Source organism: Typopeltis vanoorti, chromosome 24 (assembly GCF_054136105.1).
Source record: "Typopeltis vanoorti isolate ZY-2024b chromosome 24, IOZ_Tvanoo_1.0, whole genome shotgun sequence".
NCBI classification, from domain to species: Eukaryota; Metazoa; Arthropoda; class Arachnida; order Uropygi; family Thelyphonidae; genus Typopeltis; species Typopeltis vanoorti.
Genome location: NC_143572.1, coordinates 50,263,575 through 50,282,194, shown reverse-complemented (window position 1 = coordinate 50,282,194; position 18,620 = coordinate 50,263,575). Strand labels below are relative to the sequence as shown.

Sequence of the window (18,620 nt, the reverse complement as noted above, 5' to 3'; positions counted from 1 at the left end):
TCAAAGTTTTATGCTAAGAAAATAGAATGCATATCATAAATGTTATTAATAAATATGTTATATTCTTTAGAGAAACCGAATAATATTTCCTAAATATAAATGTCTACATAAAAGCATGAAAAAGACGCAAAGCTTTTTTTCACTCCACTCTTCCTCTGTGTTACTGAGAAACTGTGTTACTCAGCACAGCAACTGAGAAAGTTTTAAAAACTATGGTAAGTCTGATATTGTTTGTAATTTTTTTTGGCATCAGAAATGAAAACATGCCATGTATTCAACACATTTTATTTAACAGGGTAGGGCAAGTAGTAATGTGTAAAATTTCAAAAAGAACAGTTTCACGAGTTTAATTAGCATCGCATGTTTACAATGGAAGGATAATAACCATTTTTTATAATACATTCATATTGTAAATCCAATAATTATGTATTTACATTGCACGAATTTCATTAATTTGACATTCTTGCACAAATGGAAAGAACTGATTTTACTGTATGCAAGGAAGTATGGTATATCATCTTATGACAACTTGATAAATACCATAATGTTTATTTGAATGTATTTTATCACTGATTTTTATCATTTATCAATGTATGGTTCAACACTTCTTTTTTATTATTACTAAACAAGTATAGCTGTCAGTTTGCTATAACAGCAAATGGCTGATGGATCCTACAGATAACTTAGGTCAAAATTGAAGAATATTTAAATGTTTTTTTTTCTTCCTTTTTCTATACGCAAGTAGTTCCTGAGGAACTATGTAACTTTAAGGTGATTATAGCAACTGCATTAATTTTCAAGCACAATATATTTGGATTAATAGCTGTTGTTTACTCTAGGAATTTTGCACCTCAAAATACACTGCTTATAGTGCTGCTTAGTTGAACCACTAAAAAATTAAATAATGCAGCAGCTGATGTGCATTTCTGTCATCTGTGTTGTTGTATTCTAATCCTTTCTGACTCAACATCTCATTCTGCCAAAACCCCATCAACACTCCCCTTTATATTACCACAGATGTCTGGATATCAACAGTCAGGTTATGCAATTTCTCTAATTTTAGAAAGGCATATGGGAAAAAACTGATTCTGAACAACTAAAAACATTGCATATCACAGTAATAAAGATCATCTTCACAAAAAAATATGAGCGTCTATAAGTTTTGTTTATCCTATTGAATGCAATGTCAGTTCTTATATTTCCACTGTGCAGCAAAAAAATTTTACTTCTTCCTGGGTAAAAAACCTTATGATCTGTACTGACAACCACTGAGTGGTATTTATAAACTGCACTATAGATCACGTAAGAGATTGGTATGTTGAAGTTTAGCAAACGTTAGCAAAGAAAACAGTTTACAGAAATTTAAAAATACCAAATGTCATTTGGTATATATTTAAAGCATGCAACTCGTTATGCATGTTTCAGCTTTCAAAAATGGGCTTATAAAAATAAGTATTTATGTACACTCAAATATATGTAGTTTTAAACACAGTCCTTTTATATATATAATTTCTTTTCTTTACTTTTTTACAACTCCACGAGGGGTAACTGTAGTATGGTACCATGCTTGCAAACATTATCAGACACTGCAATCATATTTTTGAAGTTCTTAAGATGTTCTGGTGATTTCAGAGACAACAGGTTTTGAGTGACCCTATTTGCTGCCTGGAAAAAAAAAAGTATGTATGTATGCATGCACACACACACACACACACACACGTTATATAATTATATAGTGCATATACACTATCTACCAATAATTGTCCAGACACCCCTGCTATTTGAAGTTATGGAAAATTCCAGGTTAGTTAATAATATAAAAATCAATGTACAGATAGTAGGAAGCAGTATTACATCATAGCAATTGAATGCAGGTAGCATGGCAACATGACGTGAACTCAGCGACTCTGAGAGACGTGTCATCGTGGGCTGTCACGTTGGTGGCATGTCCATACGTGGCATTGCCGTCAACTGAGCATCAAATATCAATTGGTGACGTGATCAACAAATGGAGATGTTCTGACAGCTGCCGAAAATGACTGACAGGGACAGGCGGGTGTTAAAACGGGTGGCATGCAAAAACCGGCTGCAATCGGCACAGATCATTCGTGATGAGTTCCAGAGTGCCAGTAACACCATGGTGAGCACTAATACTGTACAAAAAGAACTCCATTTACTGGGTTTCCACAGAGGAGCTGCAGCATAGGTGGCTCATCTGGCCTGGTGCAAAGAGTCTGTGAACTGGACAACTGACCAGTTCACAAAACTGTACTCTGGAGTGATGAATCAAGGTTCACCTGTTTCTAGTCTGATGGCAGCGTATGGAGGCAGCCTGGTGAATGCTTGTTACCACAGTATGTTGTACCCACAGCAAAGTTTAGTGGTAGTAGAAGAGCAATGGTGTGAGGAGAATTCAGCTGGTTTGGAGTGGGACCACTGGTTGTTGTCAGTGAAGGCACCTGATTATCCATGAAGGATAATCAGGTGCTGCTTACTGTGGAGTTTTTATGGAATGGACCAGTGTTACTATCAAGATGACAATGCCCCATGCACACAAAGTTGCAGCTGTTATGGAATGGTATGAAGATTATGGGTGTTAAACAACTGCCATGGCCTGTGCAGAGTCTTGATCTCAACCCCGTCGAACACCTGTGGGATGAATTGGAGCGGTGATTGAGGTACAGAGCAGCACATCCTCGGTCTCTTGCTGAACTCAGTGCTGCTTTGATGGAGGAATGGAGACTAATTCACTTGATGTCTGCTGCACATTGGTGGAAAGCCTCCTTCAAAGGGTGCAGGAGGTGATCAAAGCCAAAGGTGGACATACCCGATATTAGGATTTGCCTGCTGGTATCAATTGTAAATTGCTAAAGTGTCAGGTCAATTATTGGTAGATAGCGTATTACTAAAAATATAGCTGTCAACTTAATTCAAGCAACAACAAAAGTCAAACTTGAGCCATTCTAATTCCAACTGATTAAGCCTTAAACAGCTAAAGTTATTTTATATTATATAAAACCTATTTAAGCAAGAAAAGAGCTGGAAGGCTTCAACATGGTAGTGAATTTTTATTAATGGAAAGATATTTTTTACTTGTAAGCAGATAAAAAATGTTATGCACTAAAATTTTGACAATCATCAACAAAAGATGCTTTGTCAGGTCTAAAATACTGATTGAAAGGATTGAAGAAAATATTAAAATACTGCATTGGACAGTACAGAGTCTCAACATAAACCTGACAAAGCATCTTTTGTTGATGATTTTATGATTACAAAATTAAACAAGAAAATGAGTTTTAATTGGCATCATTATTTACACAAGAGAATTAAAATGCTGACTCATAAAAAGAGTACTATTTGTTTATTCAGAGAAGAAAAGTAAAATATTGCATATTAAAGCATATCTCTTATAAACTATTAAAATAGTAACAAATCAAAAAGATACAAGTAATGTATGTTATCTGTTATCCCATATATTCTTGAGGCAGTTGCTGGAAAAGTTGAAATCAAGTACATTTATAGGATCTAATTACATCCAAATATCATTTTAGATGTCTCCCAGTTTCTGTTAAGGGAGTCATGCAAACAAATTACAGCAGTAGTTTCCTTAATACGATATCAAATTAAATAGTCATCTAGATAAGGCATGGGGGACCATATCCCAATTCATACTGCGATTTGTAATAGATGAATGAGAGAACAGATTTTTCATATCTTTTTGTATACTACATTGATATGTTCTTTCTCTCATCTCAAAACTCCTTGTTTGATTGTTATGGTGGTTTCTTGAAAAAAAGCATAGAGTCGAAAAAGGATATGCGCATCTATGATAAGACTTTCTCTCCACCCCTCACCTCCAAAAAAGAAAGAATTTATTCTATTAGATTTACTACCTGACAAAGTGCATTCCCTATGTTTTGATCTACATTGTTCTCAAGGCACCTTACTTATTTCTCATGCCAAAACTATCAAGAAAAAAATTTCAATATCTATATGATAAGTAAAATAAATAAATAAAATAATTATATATATATATACACACACCAAATGGTAAGGTGGTCATTAATCTTTCTGAATAATTTTGAAGCAAACTGAAAACAACATTTCAAAAGGTTTTGGTTTCATTATCACTCCTTGTCACATTTCAAAGAAGACATTCTGTCTTGCAAAGAAAAAAAGTTTTCATTTATCACAGAATTCTGCAAACAATATTAAGTTAAAAGCTGCTGTTCCTTATGCTTGGCATTTTCTATGCAAAAAAAGAAACTTCACTAATTTAGAAAAAGAAAGCATTTCATAATTTACTCATCAAGAAACCAATGGTTTTATTTACAACATTCATTCCAAATTGGTCACTAGAACTAAAACTAAAGTTGCCTCACCCAAGGTGGACAATCTGCTGAGACCAACTTCATTATCTAAAAGAAAGAAGACCACTGATAATGAAAAAGGAAAAGCTGGTCCTTGTTGGAGATCTAAACAGCAGAGTAGGGCATGATTACCAGACATATAGAAATATTTTAGGAAAATTTGGAGAAGAAGAGCAAAGCTAATAATAATGGTAAGAAGCTAAGGTATTTCAGTTCGGAACATGAACTACTTATTACTAACATGATGTTCGAACATAAAAAGATGCACAAATTCAGTGGAGAGAAGATGCAAGAAATAAGAAAAGTCTCACTGACTATGTTATTGTTGATAGCAATGTTTTCTCACTGGTTCAGGACACAAGAGTATACAGATGATTTCAAATTGGAAGTAATCACCATTTAGAATAGAGCAGGTAAAACTGAATTTCATATTGAATTTAAAAACAAAAATGCAAGAACAAATAAACACACGTAAAACCACAGAGCTTAAGGATCAAAGCTGTATAACTGAGAGGAGACCTCCACATAGCCTTTAAAGGAATGCGGAGAACCGACCAGGGCTTCTGACCTAATGTCCAATCCTCACCTTCTCGTGGTGCACCCTGTTGGGTATCTACTTTGATACTGAACGAACGAGGATGGGCTGGCAATTTGGGATTTAGCCGACCAAATTGTATTCTTATTGGTTAAACCAAAATAAAAAATGATGGTACAACATGACAAAATTTCATGCCGGCTGGGGCGTCGCCCGGTTAAACAAGGCCCCCATTGTTTTCACCAGGGAACCAGGGCGAACAGCGAAAAGTCAGCTACTGGAACAAATCTGAAAACAAACCCCAACTCAACATCACCAGAGTTAAAGATCGGTACTATCAACATAAGAAGCCTGAATGGCAAAGAAATGGAGCTAGCTGAGGAATTAGATAAGTACCAGATCGACATAATAGGGGTGACTGAAACAAAAAAGACCAAAACTGGTGAGATCTTTCTGAGCAATAAATACAAAATGTTATATTCAGGCAATAACAATCAAGGAAAAGAAGGAGTAGCCATAGTATTCAACACAAAATACGATGCTAATCTTCTTGAATGGCAGACAGTCTCCAGTAGAGTGAAATTCTCAAATATTAGAATGGGGAACTGGACAATGAGACTTATTTGTGCCTATGGTCCCACAGAAGGTTCTACTAAGATAGAAGTGGAGGAATTTTTTGAGGCTTTAGAAAAAGCAACTGACACAATGAAAAAGGAAAAGTTGGTCCTTGTTGGGGATCTAAATAGTAGAGTAGGAAATGATTGTGAGACATACAAAAATATTTTGGGAAAATTTGGAGAAAAGAGCAAAGCTAATAATAATGGCAAATATCTGTTGGATTTCTGCTCAGGACATGGACTGGTTATTACTAACACCATGTTCCAACATAAAAATGTGCACAAATTCACATGGAGAGAAGAGGCAAGGAATAAGAAAAGTCTCATCGACTATGTTATTGTTGATAGTGATGTTTTCTCCCTGGTGCAGGACACCAGAGTGTACAGAGGATTTGAAATTGGAAGTGATCACTATTTAGTCTTGAGCAGGATAAAATTGAATTTCATATTGAAAAGAATAACATGTAAGAAAGTTTTAAAGCGAATAAAAGTTGAGCAGCTCTCAGATGTAAACTGTAGACTAAAATACAGAAATATTATTGAAAAGAAAATGAAAGAGTTTGAGAACAGGAATCAAACCTTGGAGATTCAGTGGCAAACTCTGAAGGAAACATTGATTGATTCTGCCAGAGAGGCATGTGGTGAGGTTGTGTGCAAAGATAAAAAAATCAGAACTCCCTGGTGGACACAGGAAGTTAAAGAGGCAGTGAAGGAAAAGAAGAAATCATATCAAAAGTTCCTGGCAAATAAGTCAGCTTTTACTCTCACAGAATACAGAGACAAATGTAAGAAAGCTAAACAGTGTGTAAAACTAGCTAAACAAAAGTCATGGGAGGACTTTGGCAAGAATATAGAAAATAAATATCAAGAAGGTGGCAAAATATTCTGGAGGTTGTTGAAGAAGCTTAGGAATGGAGGAAAGAGTGCTGTAAAAGGAATTAGAGATGATAAAGGTGAAATGAAAACAGGAAAAAAAGATATCCTTGAAGTATGGAGTAATTACTTTGAAAAACTACTAAATGAAACAAGCAGTGATGACAGCACAGTGATAAAAAACACTGACCAGGCATGCAGTCAGGAATACATATCCATACTTGAAGTAGAAAAAGCCATCAAAGGCTTGAAATGTGGAAAGGCAGCAGGAGTAGATGATATTCGACCAGAAATGCTGAAGTATGGTGGTATAAGAGTCTTACAGTGGCTGCACTGCATGGTTCAGAAAGCCTGGACAGAGGGACGAATTCCCGATGATTGGAGTAGAGCTCTCATAGTACCCATATATAAAAAGGGAAATAAAACTGAATGTGAGAATTACAGAGGTATTTCCCTACTGAGTGTTCCTGGCAAGATCTATGCAAGTATACTTGAGAAACGGTTGAGAAGAATTGTGGAAGAAAAGCTTGGTGAAGAACAAGCTGGATTCAGGCCAAATAGAGGCTGTCAGGATCAGATCTTCACTTTACGACAAATAGTCGAGAAAGCATGGGAATATAACAAAGATCTGTATTTAAGTTTTGTCGATTTGGAAAAGGCATATGACAAGGTGCCAAGAGAGAAGCTATTCAATACGCTGCAGTTATATGGTGTCAATGGGGCATTATATCAAGCAATACTTAGTCTTTATTTGAGTTGTAAGTCAGCAGTTAGAATTGAAGGAAGTACAGGAAGATGGTTTAATGTTAAATCTGGTGTGAGACAAGGATGTACATTATCCCCTCTGTTATTCATTATCTATATGGATCACATTATGAAGGAATGTCGTATTAAACCTGATATCAAAATTGAGATGTTAATGTCAGCTCTTTGCTTTATGCGGATGATGTTATACTTCTAAATAAATCTGCTACAAGTCTGCAAGATTCTCTGACTAAATTGAATAGCTGTTGTAATAGATATGGTATGAAGGTCAGCAATAAAAAGACAAAGACAATGAAAATAGGCAGAATCTTTGAAAATGTCAACTGTGTTGTGAATGGAGAACCTGTGGAACAAGTAAAACATTTCAGCTACTTAGGCACAATTTTTACTGAAGATGGTAAACTAAATATAGAAATAGACAACAGAATCAGCAAAGCTGGTATCGTGGGAAGTCAATTGAATAAATTCATATGGAATAAGAAAGAAATTAGTCGGAACACTAAATTAGCTGTATACAAGACTGTGTTCAAACCAATTTTAACTTATGGATCTGAGAGCTGGGTCAGAAGTAAAACACTTGACCAAAGACTAGAGACCGCAGATATGAGAGTCCTGAGAAAGATTAGAGGCGTGAACAGATGGCATCAATGGCAATATCATATTAAAAATGAGGATATTAGGAAAGAACTTGACATTGTCAGCATCCAGGAATGCATTAGCAGAGCTAATCTCAGATGGTATGGTCACTTAAATAGAATGGGAGAGGAAAGATTAGCAAAACAAGTGTTCTCTGCCAGGTTGGCAGGAAAACGACCCAGAGGAAGACCAAGATATAGGTGGATTGATACGGTACAAAGTGCCTTAGACGATAGAAATATAAGATCTGATAATGTTGGAGTCTTGACAAGTAACAGACTGATTTGGAGGAAAATTGTAGATAGGAAGTTAGTAATGATGTAATTTTTTCATGTAGTACTGTCATATCCTGTACACCCCTTGAGGGTACATGGCAGGAATTTGATGATGATGATGATGAAAACCACAGAGTAATAGGTTTTTTTAATACGTAAATATTTCGACCCGTCTTAGGACATCGTCAGTACAGATGAGAACAATACTAGGAATAACATACAGATAGGGCGCATGAATACAATGGAATCCCAATGCACGCATTAGCGCTTTCTAGCGTTAAAAAAAAAAAAAAAAAAAAAACGTTAGATTATTTAGATTAAATTAAAATTAAAATTGAATTATTTTACACAATTTTATATGGCAAGAACATCATTGCGGTTTAGATTGGGTCTGTGAAGTAGGGCTTCAGCACTTTCTTTATATAAACATTCATGTTTGTATGAAGATCTGTGTAGAAGTTTGGTCTTTTCCCAGCGGATCCTATGGTTTGGGTTTTCAACTCCGTGCTGGGAGAGGCCAGATTTGTACAGCTTGATGAGATGGATGTGATCTTGATGCTCAGAGATGTGTTTAAGAACTGCCTGTCTGCCCAAAGTACAACAGTTTACAGGAGCATGGTACCTCGTACCATGCATTTGTGCACAGACCCAATCTAAACCGCAATGATGTTCTTGCCATTCCTAAAGTATAGGAAATTGTCATACAAAATTGTGTAAAATAATTCAATTTTAATTTTAATTTAATCTAAATAATCCTTTTTTTTTTTTTTTTTTTTTTTTTTTTTTTTTTTTTTTTTAAATGCTAGAAAGCGCTGCTGCATGCATTTGGATTCCATTGTATTCATGCGTCCTATCTGTATGTTATTCCTAGTATTGTTCTCAACTGTACTGATGATGTCCTAAGACATTTAGGTCGAAATATTTACGTATTAAAAAAACCTATTACTGTGGTTTTACGTGTGTTTATTTAGTCATGAATTCTCCACGGGTTTCTTTATATAATCAAAAAATGGAAGAGTTTGAAAACAAGAATCGAACTTTCAAGATTCAGTGCAAACCCTGAAGAAACCTGATTGATTCCACTAGAGAGGCATATGGTGAGGTTGTCTGCAAAAGATAGAAAATCAGAACTCCATGGTAGACTCAGGAAGTTAAAGAGGCAGTCAAGGTTTTGGATTAATTGGAAGAAAACAAAAGTATTGCACAGAAGTCATCATAAGTCAGAGAGATTGTTTTTGGAATCAACAGAAGCTTTAAAACATACTCCAAACCTCAACAAGTATGGCTGTATAAACTTACCAAAAATCTGGGAGTCATTTTAAGATCTAATTAATACTTGTTTTCTCTTTTTCCGACATAGATGGTACCTAATCAGGACTTTAGTTCTTTGTGTTGTCCGTTACAATTTTTTTGTTTTAAACTAGTCCCACTGTTATACCAAATTGTTGTTGTTTTGTGTACTGTGACAAACTGTTCTTGTGCTCTGAAGATGCTGGATATAATACCAGTGAAATATCAGCAAATAAGTTAATAAAGATTAAATATTTTCTTATCATTCTGCTGCAGATATTTCCATGAGTAAAACTAGCACCCATTATGTCTCAGATTCCTGATAAGTTTACAAGAATATAAGCAACAGCTGCCCTTTTACAGTTGAACTGCAGACTCAACAAACATGCTACTCCCAGTAGTCTTTTATTCTATCTACTTCAATTCTGCAAATAGCCTTCCCCATAAAGTATTCCCTAAGGACTACAACCTCCAGCTCTTTCAGAAGAATATCTACAGATTATTTTGCTCTTGATCTCAGCAATCACACATTTAATGGCTATAGGCCTTGCCATCTCTTCTGGAGAATTAAAAAAAAAATCTATAAGGATCTATACATTTATACAGTATTTATTGAATCAGTCAAAAAATTATCAAAAAGTGAAGATATCAGAATGTAACTTGACATTACTAGAATTCAAACACTGCATGAGCATTATTAATCTAAGGTGGTATATGGCCATTGAAACATCTCTATAATTACTGAAAAATCCAATCAAAGTCCCATAGTACAATCTATGTTAAAATAAATTCACTACAACAAACCTATTTCTATGATCGTTATGAGTTTGCTATAGTGAGAGTCAACTGTACTTAAGTTTTCACGATTTGGAAAGGGCAAAGGTGCTAAGAGAAAAGCCCTTGAAAACACTATGGGTGTATGTTGAAAGTTAGCTGTTAGAAATGAAGGAAGTACAGGAAGACATGCCATCTCTAATGTTTATTCATTATCTATATGGATCACATTATGAAGACCTGATATCAAAGAAGGATATATTGAACTCGGCTTTATTTTGTTCAGATATGGCAGTATACAAGTGTCTTAAAACTAATTTTAATCTATGAATCTGAGAGTTGGATTAGAAACAAACAGCTAATCAACAATATTACAGTTAAGAAACTTAGGGAAGTGAAGATATTGCATCAATCGCAAAATCATCAAAAATGAAGATATTAGAATGTAACTGGACATTACTAGAATTCAAACAACGTGTGAGCATCATTAATCTACGGTGGTATGGCCACTGAAACAGGATGGAAAAGGAAAGAAGTGCAAGAAAAGAGAAGGATCATGATCTAGGTGAATTAATGCAGGTAATAGTGCCTGAGAAGGCATATGCAAAAAATGACAATCTTGGAGACCTGACAAATTAATAGATTAATATGGAAGAAAACTATTGATAAACTAATAATAACTATAAACTTAATCATGTGGTATTATCATTATATCCTGTAGAACCCTTGAGGATGCACACGGAAATACTGACCGACTTTGAAAGGATAATATTGATACGAGATTGGCTGTCTGATAGCAGGCTGTGTATGGGGGAGAGGACTGCCTCAGAAAAGAAAAACAACCAGTGTTGTTACCTGTCAGGGCCACTTCAACAGTAGGGAATATGCAGTTGTTTGGATATAAAGCTCTCTAGGAGGATTTAAAAAGTTTTGGTAGGGTTGCCAATTCAATGTTGCTAAGTATAGCATGTAAAGTTTTATTACTTGGCAAGCAAGTAAATAGTTCTGTGTATTCGATTAATGGGGATCTATGCAAGGAAGTGATAAGGAACTTGAGTGGTAGCAGTGGTGGTAGATAATGGCAAGAAATGAGAAATCTGTTCTGCTGTATAAGGCAATAATGAAACTGCATTTGTGCTAGTGTGCAAAGTTTGGTCAAGGTTTTAGAAAGAATCCACAGAAGTGACCTATGAAATGTTGGGTATGAGGAGAGACTGAGAAGAATGCAATCTATGGAACATAAAAGACAATGTGATGTGAGGGAAAATGTAAGACTATTCTTGAAAGTTCTAGAAGAAAGGTATGAGCATGAGACAGGGAGTGAAGGGTAAATTTTATGCTTTAATAGGAGTACGTACATATGGAATGAACTGTAAGAGAGTATGGCAAGTACAGAAATCTATCATTAGATACTGATGCTCTCCTACACTGTGACTCCTTGGTAGCATGATGATACCATTTCCTGAAAATTACAACTCACACAGGCACCTCTCACTAAAACAAATCTATAAGGACTAAGGAAATATATATATATATTTTTTTTTACATCAGTCTGATTACTGTTCTTTACAGCAATGAGATCAGCATAGTGAATTTACTGATTCTTTGAAATGCCAAGATATTATAAGGCACTAGATTGGACTTTTCAGTACATTGTTATAGTGAGAATGAATCTTTCTTCAAAAAGATTATTCCACTAATTTATTCTAGGAACTGGATATAAACAGTATATATCTAGCATACAGATTTAAAATGAGTGAAAATGTAAAACATAACCTACTTCACTGCATATCACAGCAGCCATCAATTCCTCGTGATGAGCAGAAGGAAATTGTTTTTGGAGTGAAAAAGTTGCATTGGACAACACAGCTACCATTGAGTAGATATCAATGGCACTGTTAGCTATTCTATTTAACAGGAACTGTTCATCTGTAAAATAAAATTCAAATTTGAATTTAAGAGTGGGAGATGTGTTGCAAAAATTAAACAATTTATACAACAATCTGTTAATAATTTAAAGTAGCCCAATGTTTTTATATTTTGAGAACCTGTACAAAGAAATTAAAAATTGCTTGTTTTAAAGGCTGGAAGAAAAATTTATCAACTGAACTAAAATTATGTGCAGTTTATTAGTATATTATTGGATAAATAAATATTCCAACAAACACTTATAATTCAAATCGAAGATCTTTACAATTTCTCTGTGAATCAATTCAGAAAAGGATGCACACAAAATCTAAATTCGTTTTAAAATTACCGTATATTATCGCATATAATGCGAAAAATTTGTGGTAAAAAATACTACTTAAAGTTAGGGGTTTGCATTATATGCAGATCCTAAAAAATATAACATCTTATTAGACTTGCACACACAATATATACTACCTAATGCCTATGCAACCAAATCTACTTGACCCACTCGCATTTGGCAACTGAGTGCGCATCGTATCTGTGCATAAAGCTACTTACATTACTGGCTTTATGCACAGATACGATGCATGCTCCATCGCCGAATGATAGAGCACAGTGATATAGAGGACAGTTAGGTATATCGGTTTAACCACAGTTCATTTTAAATATTATTCGTTAAACAAACCTAGCCTGAAAATGAGCCAACAGAAACGTAAACGTTCATCTTTTGAAGCAGGATTTAAATTGCGTGTCGTGCAGTTTGCAGAAGAACATAATAACAGTGTTGCTATGAGAGAATCTGGTGTAGCAGAGAGTAATATTAGACTTTGGCGTAAGCAAAAAGACAGTCTTGAAAAAATCCCCAAAACGAAACGTGCCTGTCGTGGAGATGTAGCATCCTTTCCAGAACTAGAAGAAGAGCTAAATGAATGGATTTTGACGCAACGACAAGATGGCATTATAGTAACAAGAAATGCAATTCGTTTTCGAGCTCTACAACTCAAGAATGGTAAATTCAAGGACACACCAGGTATTTCTTGCTTCGCCTGGGTGGTGCAACAGATTTATGGAATGCAAAGCATTAACATTACGACACTGAACAAAAATTGCGCAGAAGTTACCAAAGCAGCTTGAAGAAAAAGTGCAGTCCTTCCATAAATTTATCATAAAATTACGGAAGTGTCACGGATATGAACTTTCCCAAATTGGCAATATGGATGAGACGCCCATGTACTTTGTGAATCGAACAGTAAACTCAGTTGGTGAAAAGGGTGTCTTCATAAAAACAACTGGACATGAAAAAACGCATTTTACCATTGTTCTAGCATGCATGGCCAATCGGAACCAAATTAAAGCCAACAGTGATATTTAAAAGGAAGAAAATTCCGAAGCATATGAAATTTCCACCAGGTGTAATTGTTCATGCCAATCAGAAAGGTTGGATGGATGAAGAAGGTGTACAATTGTGGCTGGATCAAGTATGGAACATACGTCCAGGTAGCTTGTTATGTCAACAAAGCATGCTAGTCTGGGATATGTTCCGGGCACATTTAACAGAGGCAAGCAAAGAGAAAGCATGTGAGCTTCGTATACAGACCTAACAGTCATACCGGGTGGTCTAACTTCGGTTTTGCAGCTGCTCGATGTCAGCTTGAATAAGCCATTTAGAGATCACTTACATGAAAAATGGAGAGAATGGATGTCATCTGGTTTGGTGAAGATGACAAAGGGTGGGAATTTTCAGAAGCCTGAGATCACCCCAGTCACCAGCTTGGATAAAGAAACATGGGATTCGACCATCTGAAATGATTCAACGCTCATTTCTTAAATGTGGAATAAGTAATTCAATGGATGAATCCGAGGATCACATCATATACAAAAGCGAGGATGATGCACAACAAAATGGAGAGCATGAAGACGATGACGAGAACTGCTACACAGATGACACAATTCCCACAGATGAATTTATAAATGAAATGTTTGATGACTCAAAAGATGAAGAATTTAAAGGATTTTGACATTTTGTTTTAAAATAAATATTTCTTTCGTTAATTCGTATTGTATTATATATAATGTTATGGAACAAGATTAACAGATCGTGTTATACGTGGACATGGCATTTTAGGGCTAGTTTTCAAACAAAATTTCTAGTTCGCATTATACGCGATAATATACGGTAATAAAAAATTCTTCATTATAATACAGAAAGAAGATGAATAAAACCAACTTACGAACTATGTTTTTTCCATGTTTTACAAGAAGTTCTTCAATAGATGATGAAAAGTTCTCGATTGCTTTACAGACCTAAGAGATAAAGATTGTAAAGACAATATTATGAAAATTATAGGTATTACTAAACACATGAAACAATAACTCATTTAATTCAGATAAAACATTTCATAGTCAATTAAAGTTTAGAACAGATATTTTATTTTTATGTGGTTTCCACCCACGAAGTGTAAACCTAAAGTACATGAGTGCTGTTTGGGGGGGGGGGGGGGAATCTAAGTGATTTTGCAATTTTTTATATTAACAAGAAACACTGCTCTAGAGATCGAATGCAAAACTTTTTCAAGTTTCTACAATATTTGTGTGTGTGTTTGGGGAGGAGGGGGGGGGTCATGCACTGGGTGACGTTAATTCATCTTCCACCTTAAATAAAGACAGACATTCATAAACATCCATGGCCAATTAGGGAAAGATATCAACATGTCCTATAAAGAGTGCAAAACTGGCCAGCGCCTCTGACCTACTGTTTGATCCTCATCTTCTATGGTGTGTTTTATCAGCAAGGATCTAAAGCAGGGGGTTACCAACCTTTTTGAGGTCCAGAGCACTTTTAAGATGAGAAAACAGCACTGGGAACATGGGACCCCCCCCATGAAGAACTTGGATGTGGTGACAGCCCAAGACAGGAGGATATGGAGGAGACTCATCATCAACAGTGACCCCACCTTATTATTCAATTTAACAAAGCAGTTAGGCTTCTTCCCATTCAGATTGATAATTATATATTTTCTTTTTACTATCCACATTCATTTTAGGGGAGGATGATAACTGTTTAAAACCCAAGAACTGCACACAAAGATGCACTCAAATTCACTCATAGTGACTTTTAGCTAAAGAGTAAAATTGGAAGAGAAAGACTAACTGCTGTTAACACACTAAGGGCAGACTTTTTATAAAGGATCTTCCTGCACTGATTTCCCACCAATGGATCTCCTGCCAGTTGATTTCCTGCAATAAAATCAACAGAATAATAGAGGATTCTTTATGGCTGAGGGGGGCACCTCTGGATACAATGCGCTCTTATTGAATTTCGTATTAAAATTCAATACGAATTATTGAAATTCAATTGCGTATTCAATGCGAATTATTGAAATTCAATTGCGTATTCAATGCGAATTATTGAAATTCAATTGCATATTCAATGCACCCTTATTGAATAATAAGGTGTACACCTACTGGCAACTTGTATAGGTAAATATGACCTCTCCTATTGCTTCTGCCTTACTATCTCCATGTTTGGGTTTGCCTCCCACTGACGAGATCACAATAAAGGTCGAAACCGGTCTGGGTAGTGGCCCTTTCCTTAATGCATAGCAGTATATATGTCTGCAAGGAGATGTGCTTTGCATTATGGGAGATACTGAGACAAGGAGTGATGAGAGCTTGGTCTATCTTTGCTTGGAGATGCATGGTGTTGCAACACCTTACCTCAGTCCTGAAGATATTTTCAGGTGCAAACTTTGTTTGCTTACACTTGGATAAAGGATTAAACTAAATTTATTATAGTCTAATCAAGTGCAAAATAAACTTCCAGCATCTTTCTTTCAAGGTTACACAGTGGTCAGCATTCATAGTGAAGAATTTATGGAGACAACACGTGTTAAAATAATAACTTTATTTAAACTTCAAGAAAGTAACATTTGATGTTTCGACCTCTGTATTGAGGTCAAAAATCAGAAAAAATACATATGTATAAGATACAAGCTACATGACACTGCACTATACAAAAGTAAGAAGAATGTAAATGCTTGTTAATTATTTAAGCTAGAATGACTTCTTGTGGGGAAAAGACAACAAAATAAAATAAATAAAAAAAATAAAATTAAATAAATTAGAAAATTAAATTAAATAAAAAAAATTAAATAACAAAATATAAATGGAACTACATTAAACGTTTCTAAAAGTCCTCTTGTATTGAGATCTTGTTCTGTTTGGGCTTGTTCTTGATGTAATACAGATTGCAAATGGGTCCTCCATATGATTAATCCATCATTTTTGTTCAGGTTTGCATAATGTTTTTCAGCATTTCATGAGCTTCTTTGAATTTTCTTTCAAACCAGGTTTTGGCAGTGTAGGGACTTGGTGCCTTTCCAGTCAATTCTGTGGCATGTTTCGAGTCCATGGTCTGATAAGCCTGTTTCGCCATAATAGAGGTATTTAATGTGTGGTCTGCGTTCATCTTTTCTGATTGAGATGGTGCATCTTGTTTTCTCTATGTAAAGCAGGTTACAGGTACATTGAATTTTGTAAACTCCTGGGTGGGCTAGTATGAAAGAGGATCTTTGGAAGAGCTAAGTAAATTTCTTAATTTTGTCGGGGGTTTGAAGGTAGTCTTAATGTTGTATTTAAGTAGTGTTCTTTCTATTTTTTCTGAAATGTCCCTAATGTAGGGTATGGCTATGGTATTCTTGTAATCTTCTTTTGTTTTTAGTGGCATTTTTATGGAGGATCTTGTGAACTGTTTTTTTTTTTTTTTATTGTATCCATTTTTTACAAATGTTTGGCTAATAATTTCTAATTCTTGGTTCAGAGCCTGTTCATTGGAGCAAATTGTTAGGGCTCTGTGTTTGAGGGTGCTGATGACCCCTAGTTTTTGTGTTGGATGGTGATATGAATTTTTATGTATGTATTGGCCTGTATGTGTAGGTTTGCAGTAGACTGTGAAGTGTCACACGTCTTCCTTCAGGCTCTCTCTCCTTCACAGTCTAACAGATCCAATCAAAGAAATAATGCACAGAAATCAGAAGAGCATTTTGGCATTTTATAATGCCAAAATAACCCTGGTTAAGAAGGTATAATTTGCAGTGCATTTTCTCATTGAAGATATTTTATTTGCATATAACATTTACTTGGCATTTTATAATACCCAATATGTGGATGAGAGTGGCTGTGTTATTCCATGGTAGAAGTAACTGACTGATTATGGTCTGAATTGCGTAGAGGATAAGCAACGTTCATAATATACTTAAAGGGTCACTAGTGAGGCTGATAACAAAAATGCACTGCCATCTGTATTTGTTTGAAATCTCCACAGCTGAGTAATGGAAAGTCAGCTATTGTGAACATTATACTCACTAAGGAAAATGATTTCAGTATTAGGAAATTTGGGTGGAGAAAATCAACATTTAAAGAAAGGAAATCAAAAAAGTTCTGAATAATTAGTAGTACTGAGAGAATGATAGTGAATGAATTTAACAGTGATTTTTAGTCCATGATCAAAAAGAGAAGAGTCTAAGTGGAAACTTCCTAAAATGATACTAATGTTACTGCATCATATATGCAATATCCTAATCTCTGGTCTAGCTAGATGTTATATATTATTATTATTAAGAGAGACCTCAAGGGAGTCAGAGACTCATTGAGGGAGGCCATATACTACACACACACACATACACCAGCTATCATACTTGTTCTTGAATTCATTCATGCTGCTTGCACTCACAACATTCAATGGCAATCCATTCCAATCACATACCACCCCCTCAGAGAAAAATCTAGTCCTCATCTCCTTCTTAGCAGCCTTCATTCTCAGCTTCCAAGAAAGCTGAGACGCCTACCCTATTTATTCTTCGAACTCTCGGGACACATTCTGATATCGCATCATTTAAGTATTGTTTAAATGCTTCCCATGCACTGTCAATATTCTTTCCATCCAGCAACCGATCTCATTCCACTGAATCAGTATACTCCTCAGTTGGTCATAATTTCCTGTTTTGTAGTTCAGCATGTAACTTTTCTGAGTGGAACATTCATAAACTTAGTCACTTCCCAAGTATGTACCGCAAGATCACTGTCACCAACTGGAGGCAGAATAGTTACGTCTTTAACTGAAATGCTGACACTATAATCAAATCTAACACTCTTTGACCTAGAGTTCCTTCTGTCACATGCTGCTTGAGGAAGTTGTCCCGCAACAGCTCAATAAATGCATTTTCATTCTTCTCATGAGATTCTTCTGCTACCCAATCCATATTTGGATAATTAAAGTCTCCCATTATGATTACTCTTTTTGGCTCATCTTTTCTATTTGGTGATGCATTTCTTCATCACCAGCAACCGATCCACCAGGTCTGTAACAACACCCCACTATGTAATTGATCTTGTTAGATTCCACCATACACCAGATGGCTTCAAGCTCACTGCCACATGAAATATTGTTAGTAGTAGTACAGTATTACAATCATAGGTCTCGACTCTAACTGGATTCAAGTCATCTGATATCATTAGCAGCATGCCCCTTCCTCTCCTATCCTTCCTAAAAATACTGTATCCTTGACACTCTATA

General features: G+C 35.5%; 1 protein-coding gene across 1 annotated transcript in view; it reads right to left on the bottom strand.

Annotated features, from left to right (window-relative positions):
* Window positions 1–269: 269 nt before the first annotated feature.
* The window catches only part of Acadvl (Acyl-CoA dehydrogenase very long chain), a 208,329-nt gene continuing 189,978 nt past the window's right edge, over window positions 270–18,620 (bottom strand). Inside the window, exons 12-14 of the mRNA XM_090414015.1 lie at window positions 14,278–14,350; window positions 11,916–12,064; window positions 270–1,665 (exon numbers count right to left, since the gene is read on the bottom strand). Of these exons, the coding sequence (XP_090270141.1) occupies window positions 1,528–1,665; window positions 11,916–12,064; window positions 14,278–14,350 (360 nt within the window). The 3' untranslated portion in view covers window positions 270–1,527. The remainder of the gene's footprint in view (window positions 1,666–11,915; window positions 12,065–14,277; window positions 14,351–18,620) is intronic.